Source organism: Lepidochelys olivacea, assembly GCF_965140295.1.
Source record: "Lepidochelys olivacea isolate rLepOli2 genome assembly, chromosome: 1".
In the NCBI taxonomy this organism is placed as follows: Eukaryota; Metazoa; Chordata; order Testudines; family Cheloniidae; genus Lepidochelys; species Lepidochelys olivacea.
In genome coordinates this window covers 243743195-243758508 of record NC_140411.1, presented here as the reverse complement: position 1 = coordinate 243758508, position 15314 = coordinate 243743195, and the positions used below count along the sequence as shown (strand labels likewise).

Sequence of the window (15314 nt, the reverse complement as noted above, 5' to 3'; positions counted from 1 at the left end):
CCTGAACAATAGGACAGCCTTGTGGACTCTGGCCACTGGGCCGCACTGAAGGGCGGGCTGCATTGACTCTGACCACTGGGCCATGCTGCACACAGTGCGTGTGACTAAGATGGGGCCCAGTGACGACCCTGAGACCTTTGTGACATTCAAACAGGTCGCCAGCCACAGTGGCCACCAGTACAGTGGGCTACCCTCCTGGCACTGTACTTAACTGGCCCACCCCAAATCGCCTACCAGAACTTACACCCCCATCAGGCACTGCGATACAACAAAGTGAAGGCAGCCACCCTGGACCAGGCTGGTGTCAGTCCTGAGATGTACTGCCAACGACTCTACTGCAAATAGTCCCTGCCCAGGGCCAGGCCGCAGCCCAGCAACTCTGGGACTACCGCTGGTGGTAACTGGAATCAGAGAAATGGACCAGAATCCAAGTGGTGGAGATGGTGGCACTGGAGCAGTTTACCCAGATCCTACCCGCTGGGGGAAGGAATGGGTGCAATGGCACTGTCCGGCAACCCTTGCTGAACTTGTCTTCTTATTGGAAGACTTCGTGACCGCTGAGGGTCAGAGCAGCAAGCCTGTAGAGCAGGGAGCCCAGGAAACTGGGGTCATCCAGCCAAGTGGGGACCACAAAAGGCCAATGTAAGAACCTCTGCTGCCAACCCAGGCCACCAGCAACTATGACAAACCCTGACACAAGGTGACTGAGTGACCTTCCCGGGACAGACTAGTCTGAGGAGTCGCCGTATTATCACCATCCTAGGTCAGAAGGCACGAAATAACCACCGACCACTCCTTAAGAGGATGGCGAGAGCCATCCAAAAAGAACTGCAAACTAAGCTGTCCCTAAGGGTAGTAGAGGAATCTCAGAGAGAGTGGCGGAACCCGATAGTACTGGTCCCAAAGCTTGTTAGTGCCATCAGATTTTGTATCGATTTCAGGAAAGTTAATGCTATTTCCTGGACCGACACCTACCCAAAGCTTCAGGTAGATGAGCTCCTCGTGTGGCTGGGTAGTGCTTAGTTCATCTCAACATCACATCTAACTAAGGGGTACTGGCGAATACCCCTGACACTGGCCTCCTGTGAGAAGGCTGCCTTCCCTACCCTGTTTGGCTTATACCAATTTATCATGATGCCGTTTGGGCAGCATGGAGCCGCAGCCACTTTTCAGTGACCAATGAAACAAATATTACAGCCACACAACCAAGATCTGGAAGCCAGTTGGGTTAAGGCTCCAGCAGACCCCCAGCTGACCACCGCTGCCGACAGAGGAGAGACAACAGAGGCCACAAGACTACCAGACTTGGAAGGAAGCAACCCAGGGATCAGGACTAAGGTACTGGGTGACCAAGACTGATTGTGGAAGCACTGTTTCCTAGTCCTGGGTTGGGACCCAGTGGAGCAGGGTGGGCCTGGGTCCCCCTACGCTGGCTGCCCTACCAGTGGGGCAGCTGATGCCCAGAGGGGCGAACCGTGCAGCAGAATGCCTGCCCCACTGACCTTAGCCATTGGGCCATGTTGCTCTGAGCTACAGGGCTGCTAGAAAGACTCGGGCCATGAGGTCGAGCAGCCCTGAACAAAAGGACAGCCTTGGGGACTCTGGCCATTGGGCTACATTATCCTAGGGGCCAGAGCAGCTGTGGTGACATGGGAGGCCAAGCTACTTGGGCTGCTAAAATCTCTGCTTTGATCTCCCCACAACCCAGTGCCCCATAATGGGGTATACCTACTCCACGACACAGTCCAGTTCATCAGAGAAAGAAAAACATTCGTCCTGTCCTTTAAAAAATAATTCAAGGCCCTTTCTCCAAGTAATTCAGATAAAAGCTAGTAGTGTTGGAGAGACAGCTCTGCCACCAGCAGGGGAAAATGTAATGAGGATGAAGATTATCATGGTGAGGATGACAGGTATGTTATGCATTAAAAACAATTAAGTGATTTGTGATATTTCCTGAAGTGCAAGAGGAAGACTTCCAGCTCTGTTCTAGATGAAGAGAGACTGACCTGCCCAAAGCACACAGCAGAGCTGCCACTGTTGGAACCAATCTTGCTGGTGTGGCTTCCATTGTTTGTCCCCTGACTTTCAGACATTCCTAAAGACAAAGGAAAGAAAACAAATCAAAAACACTGAATCATCGTCATTGGCAAAAACAAAACCCAAAAAACACCTGAATAGAAAGCAACAGATACAATAGTCTCACTGAAGACTTTTAGGATTGTAGTCTAGAAGAGACTTAGTACGTAGTCCATCCCACTATAAGCATGCAGTAAAAAATCCCTTCATACAGGATGCATGAGATATTATATCAATATTTTACTTTGAATTCTAATGAGCAACCGCAGTTACAACAGAAATTCATTTTGTGATTAATTCATTTTTTGCTTCCCAAAAGCAAATCTAACAGATCCCAGCAACATAACCACTTTTCTTAAACATAATCTACAGTGTTATAACTTTGTTAACTTCTGGTAGAGATGGGCCTTTGCTACTTTTTCCCCCATCCATACCCTCAACCTGTTTTATCTCCCCCATTCATTGTTCCCCTCAGGGCTTTTTCCAAGTGGAAGTTATGGTGTGAATTTAAAACACAATATTTATTCTGCACTAACTCTCCATGTGGACACTGCAATTGCACTGAGAATCCCTTTGTCTGGTTTATCTTAGGGCCTGTCTACACTACAAAATTAAGTTGACTTTATCTAATTCAACCAAATTAGATAAGTTGATTGTGCATGGCCACACCATGCTCATTGTCTCAATGGAGTGCATCCTCACTAGCAGTGCCTGCATCAGTGCACAAAGCAGTGCATTGTGGTTAGCTATCCCAAAGTGCAACTTGCTGCAGTGTGTTTTGGGAAGTTTGTGCAATGCCTCATGGGACCAAAACATTGTCGCAGGAGAGAATGGGAACATTGCGTCAGCATCCCATGATGCACTGGGCTCCCTCCCTCATATCAATGGCAAACAACCCAGTGGTTTTCGTGCCTTAAAATTGCCACGCATATGCCATAACCCCAGAACCATGGAGCCTGCTCGGTGTGAGCAACTCAAACACCTTGCGCCTTCTCCTGCAGAATTTCCAGAGCTGAAGTAGGGTCCGCCGTGCAGAACATAGCTATGTTCTGCTATCAGCCCTGTTGCAAGCCATTGAAAGAAACAATTCACAGTTGCTGCTGGCAGTCACAGACCAGCTGCACTCTATTGAGCGCCATTTCTGGTCCCATGAAACAGGCACTGACTGGTGGGACTGCATTGTTTTGCAGGTATGGGATGACGAATAGAGGCTGCAGAACTTTCGAATGCAGAAGGCCACCTTCCAGGAACTTTGTGCAGAGCTTTCCCCTTACCTGCAGTTCAGCAACACAAAAATGAGAGCTGCTCTGACAGTGGAGAGTTAGTGGGGATTGCGATTTGGATGCATGCAACGCCGGACAGTTACCGGTTAGTGGGGAATCAGTTTGGAGTAGGTAAATTAACCATGGAAGCTACTGTGCTCCAAGCGTACAGGGCCATTAATCGACTTCTGCTATGAAGGGTAGTGAGTCTGGGAAATGTGCAGGACATAGTGGATGGTTTTGCTGCAATGGGGTTCCTTAATTGCGATGGGGTGATAGATGGCACACATATCACCATCTTGGCACTAGAACACCTTGCCAAGGAGTACATAAACCAAAAGGGATACTTTTCAAAGTGTTGCAAGCGCTGGTGGATCACAAGTGCTGTTTCACCAATGTCAGCGTAGGATGGTCGGGGAAGGTTCATGACGAGTGCATCTTTAGGAACTTGGGTCTGTTCAAAAAGCTGCAATCTGGGATTTTCTTTCCAGACCACAAAATGTACATTGAAGATGTTGAGAAGCCTACAGTTATCCTGGGGAGCCCAGCCTAGCCCTTGCTCCCATGGCTTATGAAGCCATGCACTGGCCATCTGGACAGTAGTAAGGAACGGTTGAACTATAGGCTCAGCAAATGCAGAATGGTGGTTGAATGTGCCTTTGGTCATTTAAAAGGGCGCTGGAGAAGTTTACTAACAAAGTTGGACCTTAGTGAAGACAACATCCCCATGGTTATAGCTGTCTGCTGTGTGCTCCATAATATCTATGGGGAAAAAGAGGGGGAAAATTTTCTGCAGGGATGGGCACTTGAGACAGATGGCATGGCACCCATTTTTGAGCCACCAGACACCAAGGCAATAAGAAGAGCCCAGCAAGGGGTGCTGCGAGGCTTTGAAAAGCTGTTTCAATAATGAGTCACAGTAATGTGAGCTGCTCGTCTACATTGTGCTTTCCCAAACCTTCACCTGGCTTGTATCACTGTCCCTGTAAAGCCAACCCCCTGCCCAAGCCCACTGCTTCTACTCAATAAAGAACATTTATTTCTCGAATCCATTTACTTTATTTAACAAACATAAGTAAAGAGGGAGAACAGAAAAAAAAGGTAACCTTGGGGAAAAGGGGTTGTAAAGTTGGAATGGTAGAAACATTTTCAGCTGTGTAATACAACACCACATTCCAGATCATCAAAGGTCTGTGAATGGGCACCTTCTGTGAGATCAGTCTCTTGAGGGTAAAAGAGGTGGAAAGGAAGGAGATGCTGCAAGACCCGGTCCTTATGCTGCTATGCTGTGTACTGCAACGATGCCAGCAGAATTAATTCAGAAGTTGCGTGGGAAAGTGCCCTACCATGGTGGAAGAAATAAGACTGCCCTGCCCAGAAACCTTCTGCAAAGGATCGCAGAGTACCTCCATGAAAGTTTCCTAAAGATATCCAAGGAGGATTCCTGGGCTATCCCAGTCCACATAAACAGTCTTTTCTGGGGGCCACCCTTTGCATAGCTGGAGCGGCCTCTTGTAAGCAGAGAACATCACCACCTCGCTTTTTCTTCACAGTAAACATGCAATAGCATCAAATGTGTGGGCCTGCTAAAGTTTAACTGGACTTTGATTGTATACTCACCAGAGGTGCCTTCCCTGGCATCATGGTCAGCCACAGTGATGTTCTGCAACCCACAGGGCTTTAGGGTTAAAAATATTTCCTGGCTCTTGGGGAGAATGGATCCATCGCTCGCCTGTCTCCCATTTTCCTCCTCCTCCTCCACCATATAATCCTCCTTGTTGTCCCTAGACTCTTACACCTGTGAGGTGTTGTCATAAATATAAAGGGAAGGGTAAACCCCTTTAAAATCCCTCCTGGCCAGAGGAAAACTCCTCTCACCTGTAAAGGGTTAAGAAGCCAAAGGTAACCTCACTGGCACCTGACCAAAATGACCAATGAGGAGACAAGATACTTTCAAAAGCTGGGAGGAGGGAGAGAAACAAAGGGTCTGTCTATATGCTGTTTTTGCCGGGGATAGACCAGGAATGGAGTCTTAGAACTTTTAGTAAGTAATCTAGCTAGGTATGTGTTAGATTATGATTTCTTTAAATGGCTGAGAAAAGAATTGTGCTGAATAGAATAACTATTTCTGTCTGTGTATCTTTTTTGTAACTTAAGGTTTTGCCTAGAGGGATTCTCTATGTTTTGAATCTAATTACCTTGTAAGGCATCTACCATCCTGATTTTACAGAGGGGATTTCTTTACTTTTATTTACTCCTATTTCTATTAAAAGTCTTCTTGTAAGAAAACTGAATGCTTTTTCATTGTTCTCAGATCCAAGGGTTTGGGTCTGTGGTCACCTATGCAAATAGGTGAGGCTCTTTATGCAACATTTCCCAGGAAAGGGGGGGGGTGCAAGTGTTGGGAGGATTGTTCATTGTTCTTAAGATCCAAGGGTCTGGGTCTGTAGTCACCTAGGCAAATTGGTGAGGCTTTTTACCAAACCTTGTCCAGGAAGTGGGGTGCAAGGTTTTGGGAAGTATTTGGGGGGAAAAACGTTTCCAAACAGCTCTTCCCCAGTAACCAGTATTTGTTTGGTGGTGGTAGCGGCCAATCCAAGGACAAAGGGTGGAATATTTTGTACCTTGGGGAAGTTTTGACCTAAGCTGGTGAAGATAAGCTTAGGAGGTTTTCATGCAGGTCCCCACATCTGTACCCTAGCGTTCAGAGTGGGGGAGGAACCTTGACAGGTGTCCACGTTGCTTGTGGGGGTGCTGAGAGAATCACATGCAGCTCATTGAAGAACTGGCATGTGTGGAGCTCAGCACCAGAACAACTGTTCGCCTCCTTTGCCTTCTGGTACGCTTGGCGAAGTTATTTTATTTTCAGACAGAACTGCTGCGTGTCCCCCCCCATTCCACGAGCGATCTTTGCACAGATGTTAGCTTTTCTTCTGATGGATCGGAGCTCTGCTTGCACAGACTCTTCTCCCCACACAGCAATGAGATCCACCACCTCCTGTGCAGAACAAGCAGAAGCACATTTGGGGCGTGTAGTCTCTATGATCAGCTGTACTGAAGCTGGCATGCTCCCAATGCTGATCAAACAGGAAATGGAATATCAAAAATTCCCAGGGTTTTAGCAGGGGAAGGGCTGTTTCCTGTGTACCTGGCTGCAGTGCAGCGGAATTGAAAATGATCTCCAGAGTGGTCACAGATGAGCTTTGTGGAACACCACCTGGAGGCCAATTAAGTTGAATTACACGACACTATATCTGAACTATCTCACAGCTGACCCATGAAAATTGAATTAAGGGCTACGCCTCTTGCAAAGGTGGACTACAGAAGTCGACAATAGAGGCAATTTAGGTCAGCATAAAGGACCCGGTAGTGTAGACACATACATTAACAGGTCGACTTAAGGCGGCTTCCTTCGACCTAATTTTTTAGCATATACCAGGCCTTAGTCTACTTTAGAGAGGATTAAGCTAAGCCACAAAAAAAGCACTCTGAGGGCATGTCTACACAGAGCAGCAATCAGCACTACAGGAATGTGATTTCTAAAGCAGAATGTGTTGCACACTAATTGGTCTGGGTGGGCTCTGCTGGTGCACACTAAAAGTCCCTTAGTGCACACTACTAGTCCGCTTTAGAAATCACATCCCCATAGTGTGCATTGCTGCACCACATAGACAAGCCCAAAGTCTTTGTTTCCAATTCTTTTGCCTTACTCATTGACTTCAACTGCTTTTCAAGCTCTTGACACATTTCAACCAAGAGATAGCCACATTTTTTTGTGGTGGGTGAAGTGACTCTTTCTATTCCAGCAGAATAGAAACCAGTTTGCACTTCATATATGTAGTTCCCTTGGTCTTCACTCATAAACAGGATTATTACACATGGGCTACCTTGAATACATCATCAGCTATTCTTAGTAGCAGCAGTTCTTTCTTTAGGAGGTCTCTTCACTTGTTGGAACAGGTGTGGCTACCCTAAGAAGTCCCATTTACAATCACCTTTCTTTGTAAGACTATTTGAATATTCTATATTTTATCAGCTTCTATCTTGACTAGCCATCACATCAGTAATATTCAGCACTTAATCCGCTATTAAGAGTAACTCCCTTTTGTTTACATTAGACTGAAAATATTAAGCTTATTTTATCCTTTTACAAAACCTAATGATTTTAAAAAATTCACTGAAATAGTTATTTTACTTCAACAGCCTCCTGCAGCCAGGATAGATAAAAATAAATCATTTTTAAAAGTCATTTTTATGTTTTAAAAGTAAACCTGGTTAAAATTAAATTTGACAACCTATGGTATGGCCTAAACTTATTATATTACAGTAATTTAAATTAAATACAAAAAAAAGTACATATTTGGTGCAAAATTTTTAAAGAAAGTTAGACAACTGAATTGGTGGAAATCACTGGTTAAGCACCTGGAACATAAGTTTGTTGAGGTGCTAAACCAGCTTTTGACAGCAGTATCCTCTTGTGCAGATGTTGACAGAGTATCTTCTTTTCAATTTATTCTACTAGTTCAATTCTAAATTAAGAAACCAACTGAAACTTGAAAAGGCAGGAAAGCCTGTTTTCCTCTTCAAATTTATGAATATAAATTAAGTGCGAGAGGACGAGATCTACTAGTTCTAAAAATCTTGAAGAGCCATAGGCCATATCTACAGTTACAGCAGCACATAGGATACAGGCACTACACATGTAGCTACATGCTGCAGTGAAAGGCAAGCTGCATCCACACTTGTCAGTTGTGTGTAGCTACATGCTGCAGTGGGGAAAGGCTCTTGCAGGAGGGAACCGCTAGAGCCTTTCACTGCAGTCTCAGCCATTCCCTGCTCCTGGAGCCTTTCACTGTGGCGGGATACTACACTGCTAAAAATAAGTGTAGAGGTCAGAAGCACTACTTAGGTCTGTAGAGAACCTATATAGGGTATATACCTTGGGGGTTCAGGAGCATAGCGCATGCTTATCTACTTGCTCAAGCCATCCCTCCTCATCTACACTACTTATTATTCCTGTGGTAGCTGATCATAAAGTGTCTGTACTCTATCCACCACTATAAGTGTAGATATAACTACAGTGACTAGAAATAATCAGTACATTTCACTGAGTACAGATAAAACTTCCTTTGCTCAATAAATCTGTTAGTTTTAAATGCAAAAGATGTTTTGATAAATTTTTTCCTTATGTTTCTAGCACATTTCAGGCTGTTTTATTTAATTAAATAAATACATAAAATAAAATGCAATTTTTGTGCATTTCATTGAATTTCCACCCAAATATAAATGGACACAAAAAATTAATCATCTACTAAATAAATAAATCATTCACTATTTTCCAAAATAAAGGTAAAATTTAAGAATCTTCATAAATATATATATAAAGCTGTATAACTGCTCAAATAAGTGTAGAAATATACTGTATCCTGCAGGTTAGCAAAAGGAAGCAAAATTTAGTGTAAAGATTATATTTAGTTTAAATTAACATTTTAATGGCTACCAACATTTCTCTAGGAAAATAACTAAAGTTCAAATGCAAGCATGATTAAAAATGTTTATATCAAGGTTTCCTCTTGCTCACTTAAATAACAATTAAAATCACCGATTTAAATCATTTTGACTGAAATCAATCCATTCTGACCGAAGTACTGGAAATCCAATCTCAACAGCATCATGCTATTGCATATGAATCTGAGACCAGAAAACAAAGAGAGACAAAAATCTTGTTTCACTGCCCAAAATGAGAAATACAAAATGGTAAGAAATAAAACCTTTTTGATATACCTGAATGCAGTTTATTAACTCAGGTGAAGGTATTTAAAAAGATTATTCCCCATTTTGCCAATCTCCTTTAAACCTTCTCCCTTAATTACTGCCAATAATCATATAATATTTTGGAATTTTGTCTCTTCTTTTTATCACCCTAAGCTGCAACTGACCCAGAGGCCTGAGTTTCAGTCTTCATAAGGATTCCTGGCTTTATCAATTTTGCCTGCTGCCATACTGCTCCAGGCTGTGATGTAATCATATTTCATAAATGATTCAGGGCTGTGAAACCTTTCGAACGCCTAAGTACTACACTCTTCCTACTGTGTTAGCACTGAACAAATAGCCAGCATGGTATTCTATGCTGTTGGATGTGCAGGCTTTTGGCTGAGACAGAAAACAGATACAAAAGGACAGGGTGGATTTGATTTTGCACGCATACCTGTCTTACCCACAGGTAGAGGAACTTCATTACAATATTCCCAAACTGGGTCTCTTTTACAGCCTGAGGTTGTTATAGGTTTTCCCTTCTAGTGAGAGAATGGTATGGTAGATCTCAAATCAATGAAGGCTACACTCAGAAAGACCCCAAGACTTCTGGAATATGCTGCTCAAACAGTTTCACTTTTGTTTCTACTGCCTGTCCCTCCCTTCTCACATTTCTCTCCAGACTTCTTCTCCTTGTCCAAATCTATTCCGCCCCCAACAATCTTCTATTCATTGAACTTTTTGAAACTTTGCACTTTTAGAAAGAGGTAAGGGATTGACTCAGTGTAGACAAATTTGCAGAGGGACAACAAGTTGAGGTCTGTTATTTCTCACCTCTACATATTATTTATTTAAAACCAATTTTTGCTGTTAACAAGCATGTTATCTCTGGAGACCCAAACCCACAGTCTGAGAACTGCAAAACTAAGCATTTCTGATGATATCTTCTAGACTGAGCACTGAGTCCCACTGGGTAGATAAAGATTAACCTAAATAATCTATACAGAAGCCCGTGGAACTCCTTAAGATTGGGTCCCTAAACCATGAACTATTGGAACTCATTTGCAAAACTTTTCTTAAACATTCCATGAATATATTGTCTCATACTATAGAATTAGAATTTATAATCCCTATTCCAGGATATCTTTGAGCTATAATGTATTCTAATTAAAATGATCTTTAGATAGGTGTTCTTCCTCAAAAAGCATTTTATAAAAAAAAAAATGATTTAAATTAAAAAACTGATTTTCAAAAATCATTGACTTTTATCCACCCTGCAAAACGATAGCATGGAAGAACTGGAGAGATACATATGTAAGCTCCTGGGGGCAGGGACCATCTCTTCATTATTCTGTGTTTGTACAGTACCAAACACAGTGGGGCCCTTATCTATCACTGAGGCTCCTAAATAGTACAACATACAAATAATAGACATTACAGGGAGCTCCTCAGTCATTCATGGTTAAAAAGGAACTATCTGAAATGTTTAAAAAAGCTCATTGTGTTTAACAGCCATTAGGAGCCTGGCTCACTCTGTGCTCTACTTCTGCCATGTGAGGGTCCAACATTCTTCAGATGCTGAGGGAGTTCTGTTGGACTCACAGCAAGGCGCTAAAACCTAAGAGTGAGAATTAAGACAGACTATATTCAGAGAAGGGGCATTAGCTGTGGGTTCTTCAGCAAATACCAAATTGGGTAATTATACTGGGTCTATCTTAAATTCCACTTGCTGTTTTGGTTGGATACAGTTATTCTTCACTTCCCGTCCAAAACCAATGTATAGTTTTGATATACAATTTTAACAACTGCCATATTTCAATCCAGAGCAGAACACATTTCTGTAATAGATGAAGAGATTTTTCTATTTATAATATATGGTTTTCGAAAAGTCATTTTGAGATCTATTTGGTCGGAAGGGGAGATTACATATACTGTATACCTAAAAGGTCATCATCATGATATCAAACTCCTATGACGTTAAAAGGCTTTTCTTTTATTTAAGCAGAATACCTTGTTACAACAGCAGGAGAGCATTTAACAAATCATGCTGATCAGCAGCAGCAGGAGTAAAAGTTTGAACAGTAACAGGTGTTTCATGTTCATGATCTAGGCAAACAAAAGGATATACTATAGTTGCAAAGCCCCTAGATAGGCATGTTTTTACTGTTGAGGTGAATGTAGCATGTGTAAACAACTTAAACCTCTCGCTAGTTTGCCCAGAGTTTCCACGAATAGTAAGTGAAGACACTTTTTAGCAAAATGATTTTTTTAAATTGAAAGCAGTATTATGTCCTTTGACCTTCTATATGACATATACCAGTGTAGGTAGTCTGAATTGCAAGGAAAGATACACCATAAAAACAAGTTCTGAGTAGGTTATGGGAGTCAGATCTTGCGTTAGAATGAGAGGAAACTCAAAGTCCCATTCAAAAAGGTTAAATTATTCAATCACCGACAGTTAACAAACTGATCCAAATTCCAGCAGCCAAAAATCCTGACTATGCTACCAGTGCATATATATAATCTGGTTTGTATCCAAATGTAATTCTGACACTATCTTAGAAGCAGGTGCCAAAATCTTATAAGTGTGAAAGATGGTGTTGGTTTAGTCCACGGGTTGGCATCCTTTTTCAGAAGTGGTGTGCCGAGTCTTCATTTTTTCACTCTAATTTAAGGTTTTGCATGCCACTAATACATTTTAATGTTTTTAGAAGGTCTCTTTCTATAAGTCTATAATATATAACTAAACTATTGTTGTATGTAAAGTAAATAAGGTTTTAAAAATGTTTAAGAAGCTTCATTTAAAATTAAATTAAAATGCAGAGCCCCCAGACCAGTGGGCAGGACCCAGGCAGTGTGAGTGCCACTGAAAATCAGCTCGCATGCAATAGATTGCCTACCCCTGGTTTAGTCTCTAACTCTGTTCTCATAGACAGCTCGCTTCCTCTCTGTGAGCCACATCCCAATTCCTGTGGACACAGTAATCTGGTTTGGAAAACCAGTTTCACTACTGCAGCAGTGTTTTCTGAACCCAATGGATTGCAATACAGATGAAGTTCCACATTTTAGCACAGTTAGCTCAGAAGCATTTGAGAGTAGCAAGTCTATACTTTTGAAATACCTGCTCTCTAACATTTTTCAAAGAGAGGGAAGTTTTATGAAAATGGGATCTATTAGAGACTCCTGGGGGTGCTGCAGTACCCCCTGGCTTGAAGTGGTTTCCATCATATACAGGGTTTAGAGTTTGGTTCAATGGCTCTCAGCACCCCCACTATACAAATTGTTTCAGCACCACTATCTATTAATATCCCATCTGAAAATCAAATTTATTAGATGGGTGAAACAAGGCTTCCACTCCCAACGCAATTACAGGCCTCAATAGGATTTTTTCCAAAGTATCTTAGTCAGCTGAAACATTTTGAGAATTAGACACTGACAGCAATCATTGCAGTACACAAAGGTCTCTAATGTATGACACTGTGTGGGGGCAGGTACGTTGCCTAACTCACTTGAGTAGCGTTCAGAAAGCTGCTTTTTCCAGCGGTCACATCAACCATGTGAATCTAACCTACATGCCTATGCCTGTTTATTGTATTCCTCCACCTGATATCTGGACATCTAGGATCTATGAGTTGTCTCCTTTTGAGAATATAATTTCTATTATTTACAAGTAATTCTCTTCAAATTTGCCCTGTAATGGTCCCAGGCAGTTTTTTATCCTGACCTGAGCTGGCATGAAATTCCACAACCAAGTAGCCCATCTAGGTTCTTCTATAGTGCCTATTACTGTAGTACCTTAACACCCCATAAGCTTTTTAAAAATAAAATTCCCCTTCTTTATTCAATGTGTCAGAGTAATCTGCTTGTAAGTTGTTGTTTTTAAAAATAAAGTAATTGTTTTGAGAAGGCCAAATCAAAGAAATTAATTTTGGAAAGAGTTCTGAAAGTGGTGAGGTGAACATGGTGGTTATTATCTCTTGTGGTAATGAGTTCCACAGTTTTTAATCCAGCTGTTGAGAAAGTTCTCTCTGTGGTTCACAAGTTTCCCTGTAATGGTTATCAATTTCACTGTTCCAACTGAACACAGCTGTTGTGGGAAGTGATAGTCCAAGGGCCATACATTCACTATATATACACACGGCCTAAAACAAATTTTCATGCAATTTGTATTTCACAATACTCTATTTTCTTCCTCCCCAGCATGCTACCCATACTTTCTTCAGTATGCGATAAAAAGTTTCCTTCAGAGTGAGGCTATGGTTTGCTGAGTGAAAATCTCTTACATTCTTTCAATAACAATCATTCCATAGATCCCACCCAGAGCAAGCTAGTCAAATATGTGAGCTCAAAGAGGTACTTAGTTGGCTGGTACTGGAGACAATTCAGTGCATTCTGTTCTAAAATTCCTATTTAACCCACTTTTCTTATTTTTAGATCATCTACAATTATATAGGGTATTTCCTTCTACAGTATTTCCTTCCCACAGCATTTTACAGATAAACCAATATATAAACTATACAGAGATAGCTGCATTTCAGTGGTGGATAGAGCAATCTCTGAAGTGGAACATTGCACGTGTTTTTAACAGGGCACAAAAATACTGCATAACCATTTAGGACAAACTGGGAATGACAGTATTGAACTGAAATTGCAGTGGAATTTAGATAGTGTATGTAAACTTTATAGGGGATTTTTTTTTATTACATGGTTTACCTGACACAAGTAACCTTTCAATTTGGTCACATCATCACAGTTTAAGTTTCACATTTGTAAAATGATGTAGAAGAAAATGACTTGTCCTGGAGAGCAGACCGTTATTGCGCACACACTCGGTGTTTAAACATCTCATGAAAAATCTCAGAATAACTTTAATTTACATACCTCCTTTCTTTCAGAAGAATACCAAAGTGCTTTATAAACGCAGACTGAGATAGCAGTTTTACACAAACCAATTCAGTCACCTCTAGAGTGAAAAACATAGCTGTGTAACAGAACATAGCAACACTGGATGATTGTTTGGGACTGGCAGTGAAGAATACAATATTCATGTGTAAGTGTCGTGGCAATTTAGTTTGGTAGAATTTAAATACCAGAATAGAAATTAATCCAGAAGTGTATCTGACATCCCTGCTTTCATAATATTAAAAGTAATATGAGGTCATTCAAGCCACAGGGACTTAAAAATGTAGTTGTTATATCAGGTACAAAGATAACATTTCAAGCAGCAGGACAGTAAACCCTAAATGAAACTGGGGTAATAGTTCAGTAGTGACTACGCATCTCACTCTTTTGAGACTTAAATGCGCTTCTGTTCCACTCTAGCTTGTTGTTGTCTTTCTTTTCTGAAAATTATTTAAGTTAACAAATGTAGTCTTTAAACTTGAGGCTGTTAAAATACTTTAGTCCTGTACAAGACAGAGTACCCATTTCCTTCAGATTACTTTTCTCCCTGGGTTCCTGCTGACATGTATGGAAGCACATGTTGCAGGCTGCCATTCATGCACTGCTTTTCCTATTTTCTACAAGAGGAGAAGAGGCATGCTGTCTCAGGGTAAGTCTACACTTAAAACACTGCTTTGGCGCAACTGCCACTGCTATAGCACTTTAACAGAGACACTGTAAGTCGCCGGAAGAAAGCTCTTCCATCAGCTTAATTAATCCACCTCCTTAAGAGGCGGTAGTTATGTTGGCAGGAAAAGCGCTGTCTACACGGGGGCGGGGGGAGAGAATACGTGTTAGGTCAGTACAACTACAGCACTCAGGAGTATGGCTTTTTCATACCCCTGAGCGATGCAGTTATACCAATTGACAGGTTGCAGAGTAGCAGCCGTGTTAGTCTGTAGTCGCAAAAAGAAAAGGAGTACTTGTGGTACCTTAGAGACTAACCAATTTATTTGAGCATAAGCTTTTGTGAGCTACAGCTCACTTCATCGGATGCATTCAGTGGATAATACAGTGGGGAGATTTATATACATAGAGAACATGAAACAATGGGTGTTACCATACACACTGTAACAAGAGGGTGATCACTTAAGGTGGGTAGCGGATAGAATACCCCAGGTCGGGGTTCCAGGGGTGTGTCTGTGCGGATTTGTTCTTGTGCTTTTTCAGGGAGTTTCTTGAGCAAATGGTGTAGTTCCTTTTGGTAACCCTCAGTGGGATCAGAGGGTAATGACTTGTAGAAAGTGGTGTTGGAGAGATGCCTAGCAGCCTCTTGTTCAT

The 15314-nt window shown here is 41.9% G+C and overlaps 1 protein-coding gene across 4 annotated transcripts in view; it reads right to left on the bottom strand.

Moving 5' to 3' along the window:
* RAD52 (RAD52 homolog, DNA repair protein) overlaps positions 1-15314 on the bottom strand; it is a 38083-nt gene that overhangs the window by 19642 nt on the left and 3127 nt on the right. For all 4 annotated transcript variants that reach the window (XM_084634665.1, XM_084634668.1, XM_084634667.1 and 1 more), the window contains exon 2: positions 2007-2095. In XM_084634665.1, coding sequence (XP_084490791.1) covers positions 2007-2093 — 87 coding nt within the window. In that variant the 5' untranslated portion in view covers positions 2094-2095. The remainder of the gene's footprint in view (positions 1-2006; positions 2096-15314) is intronic.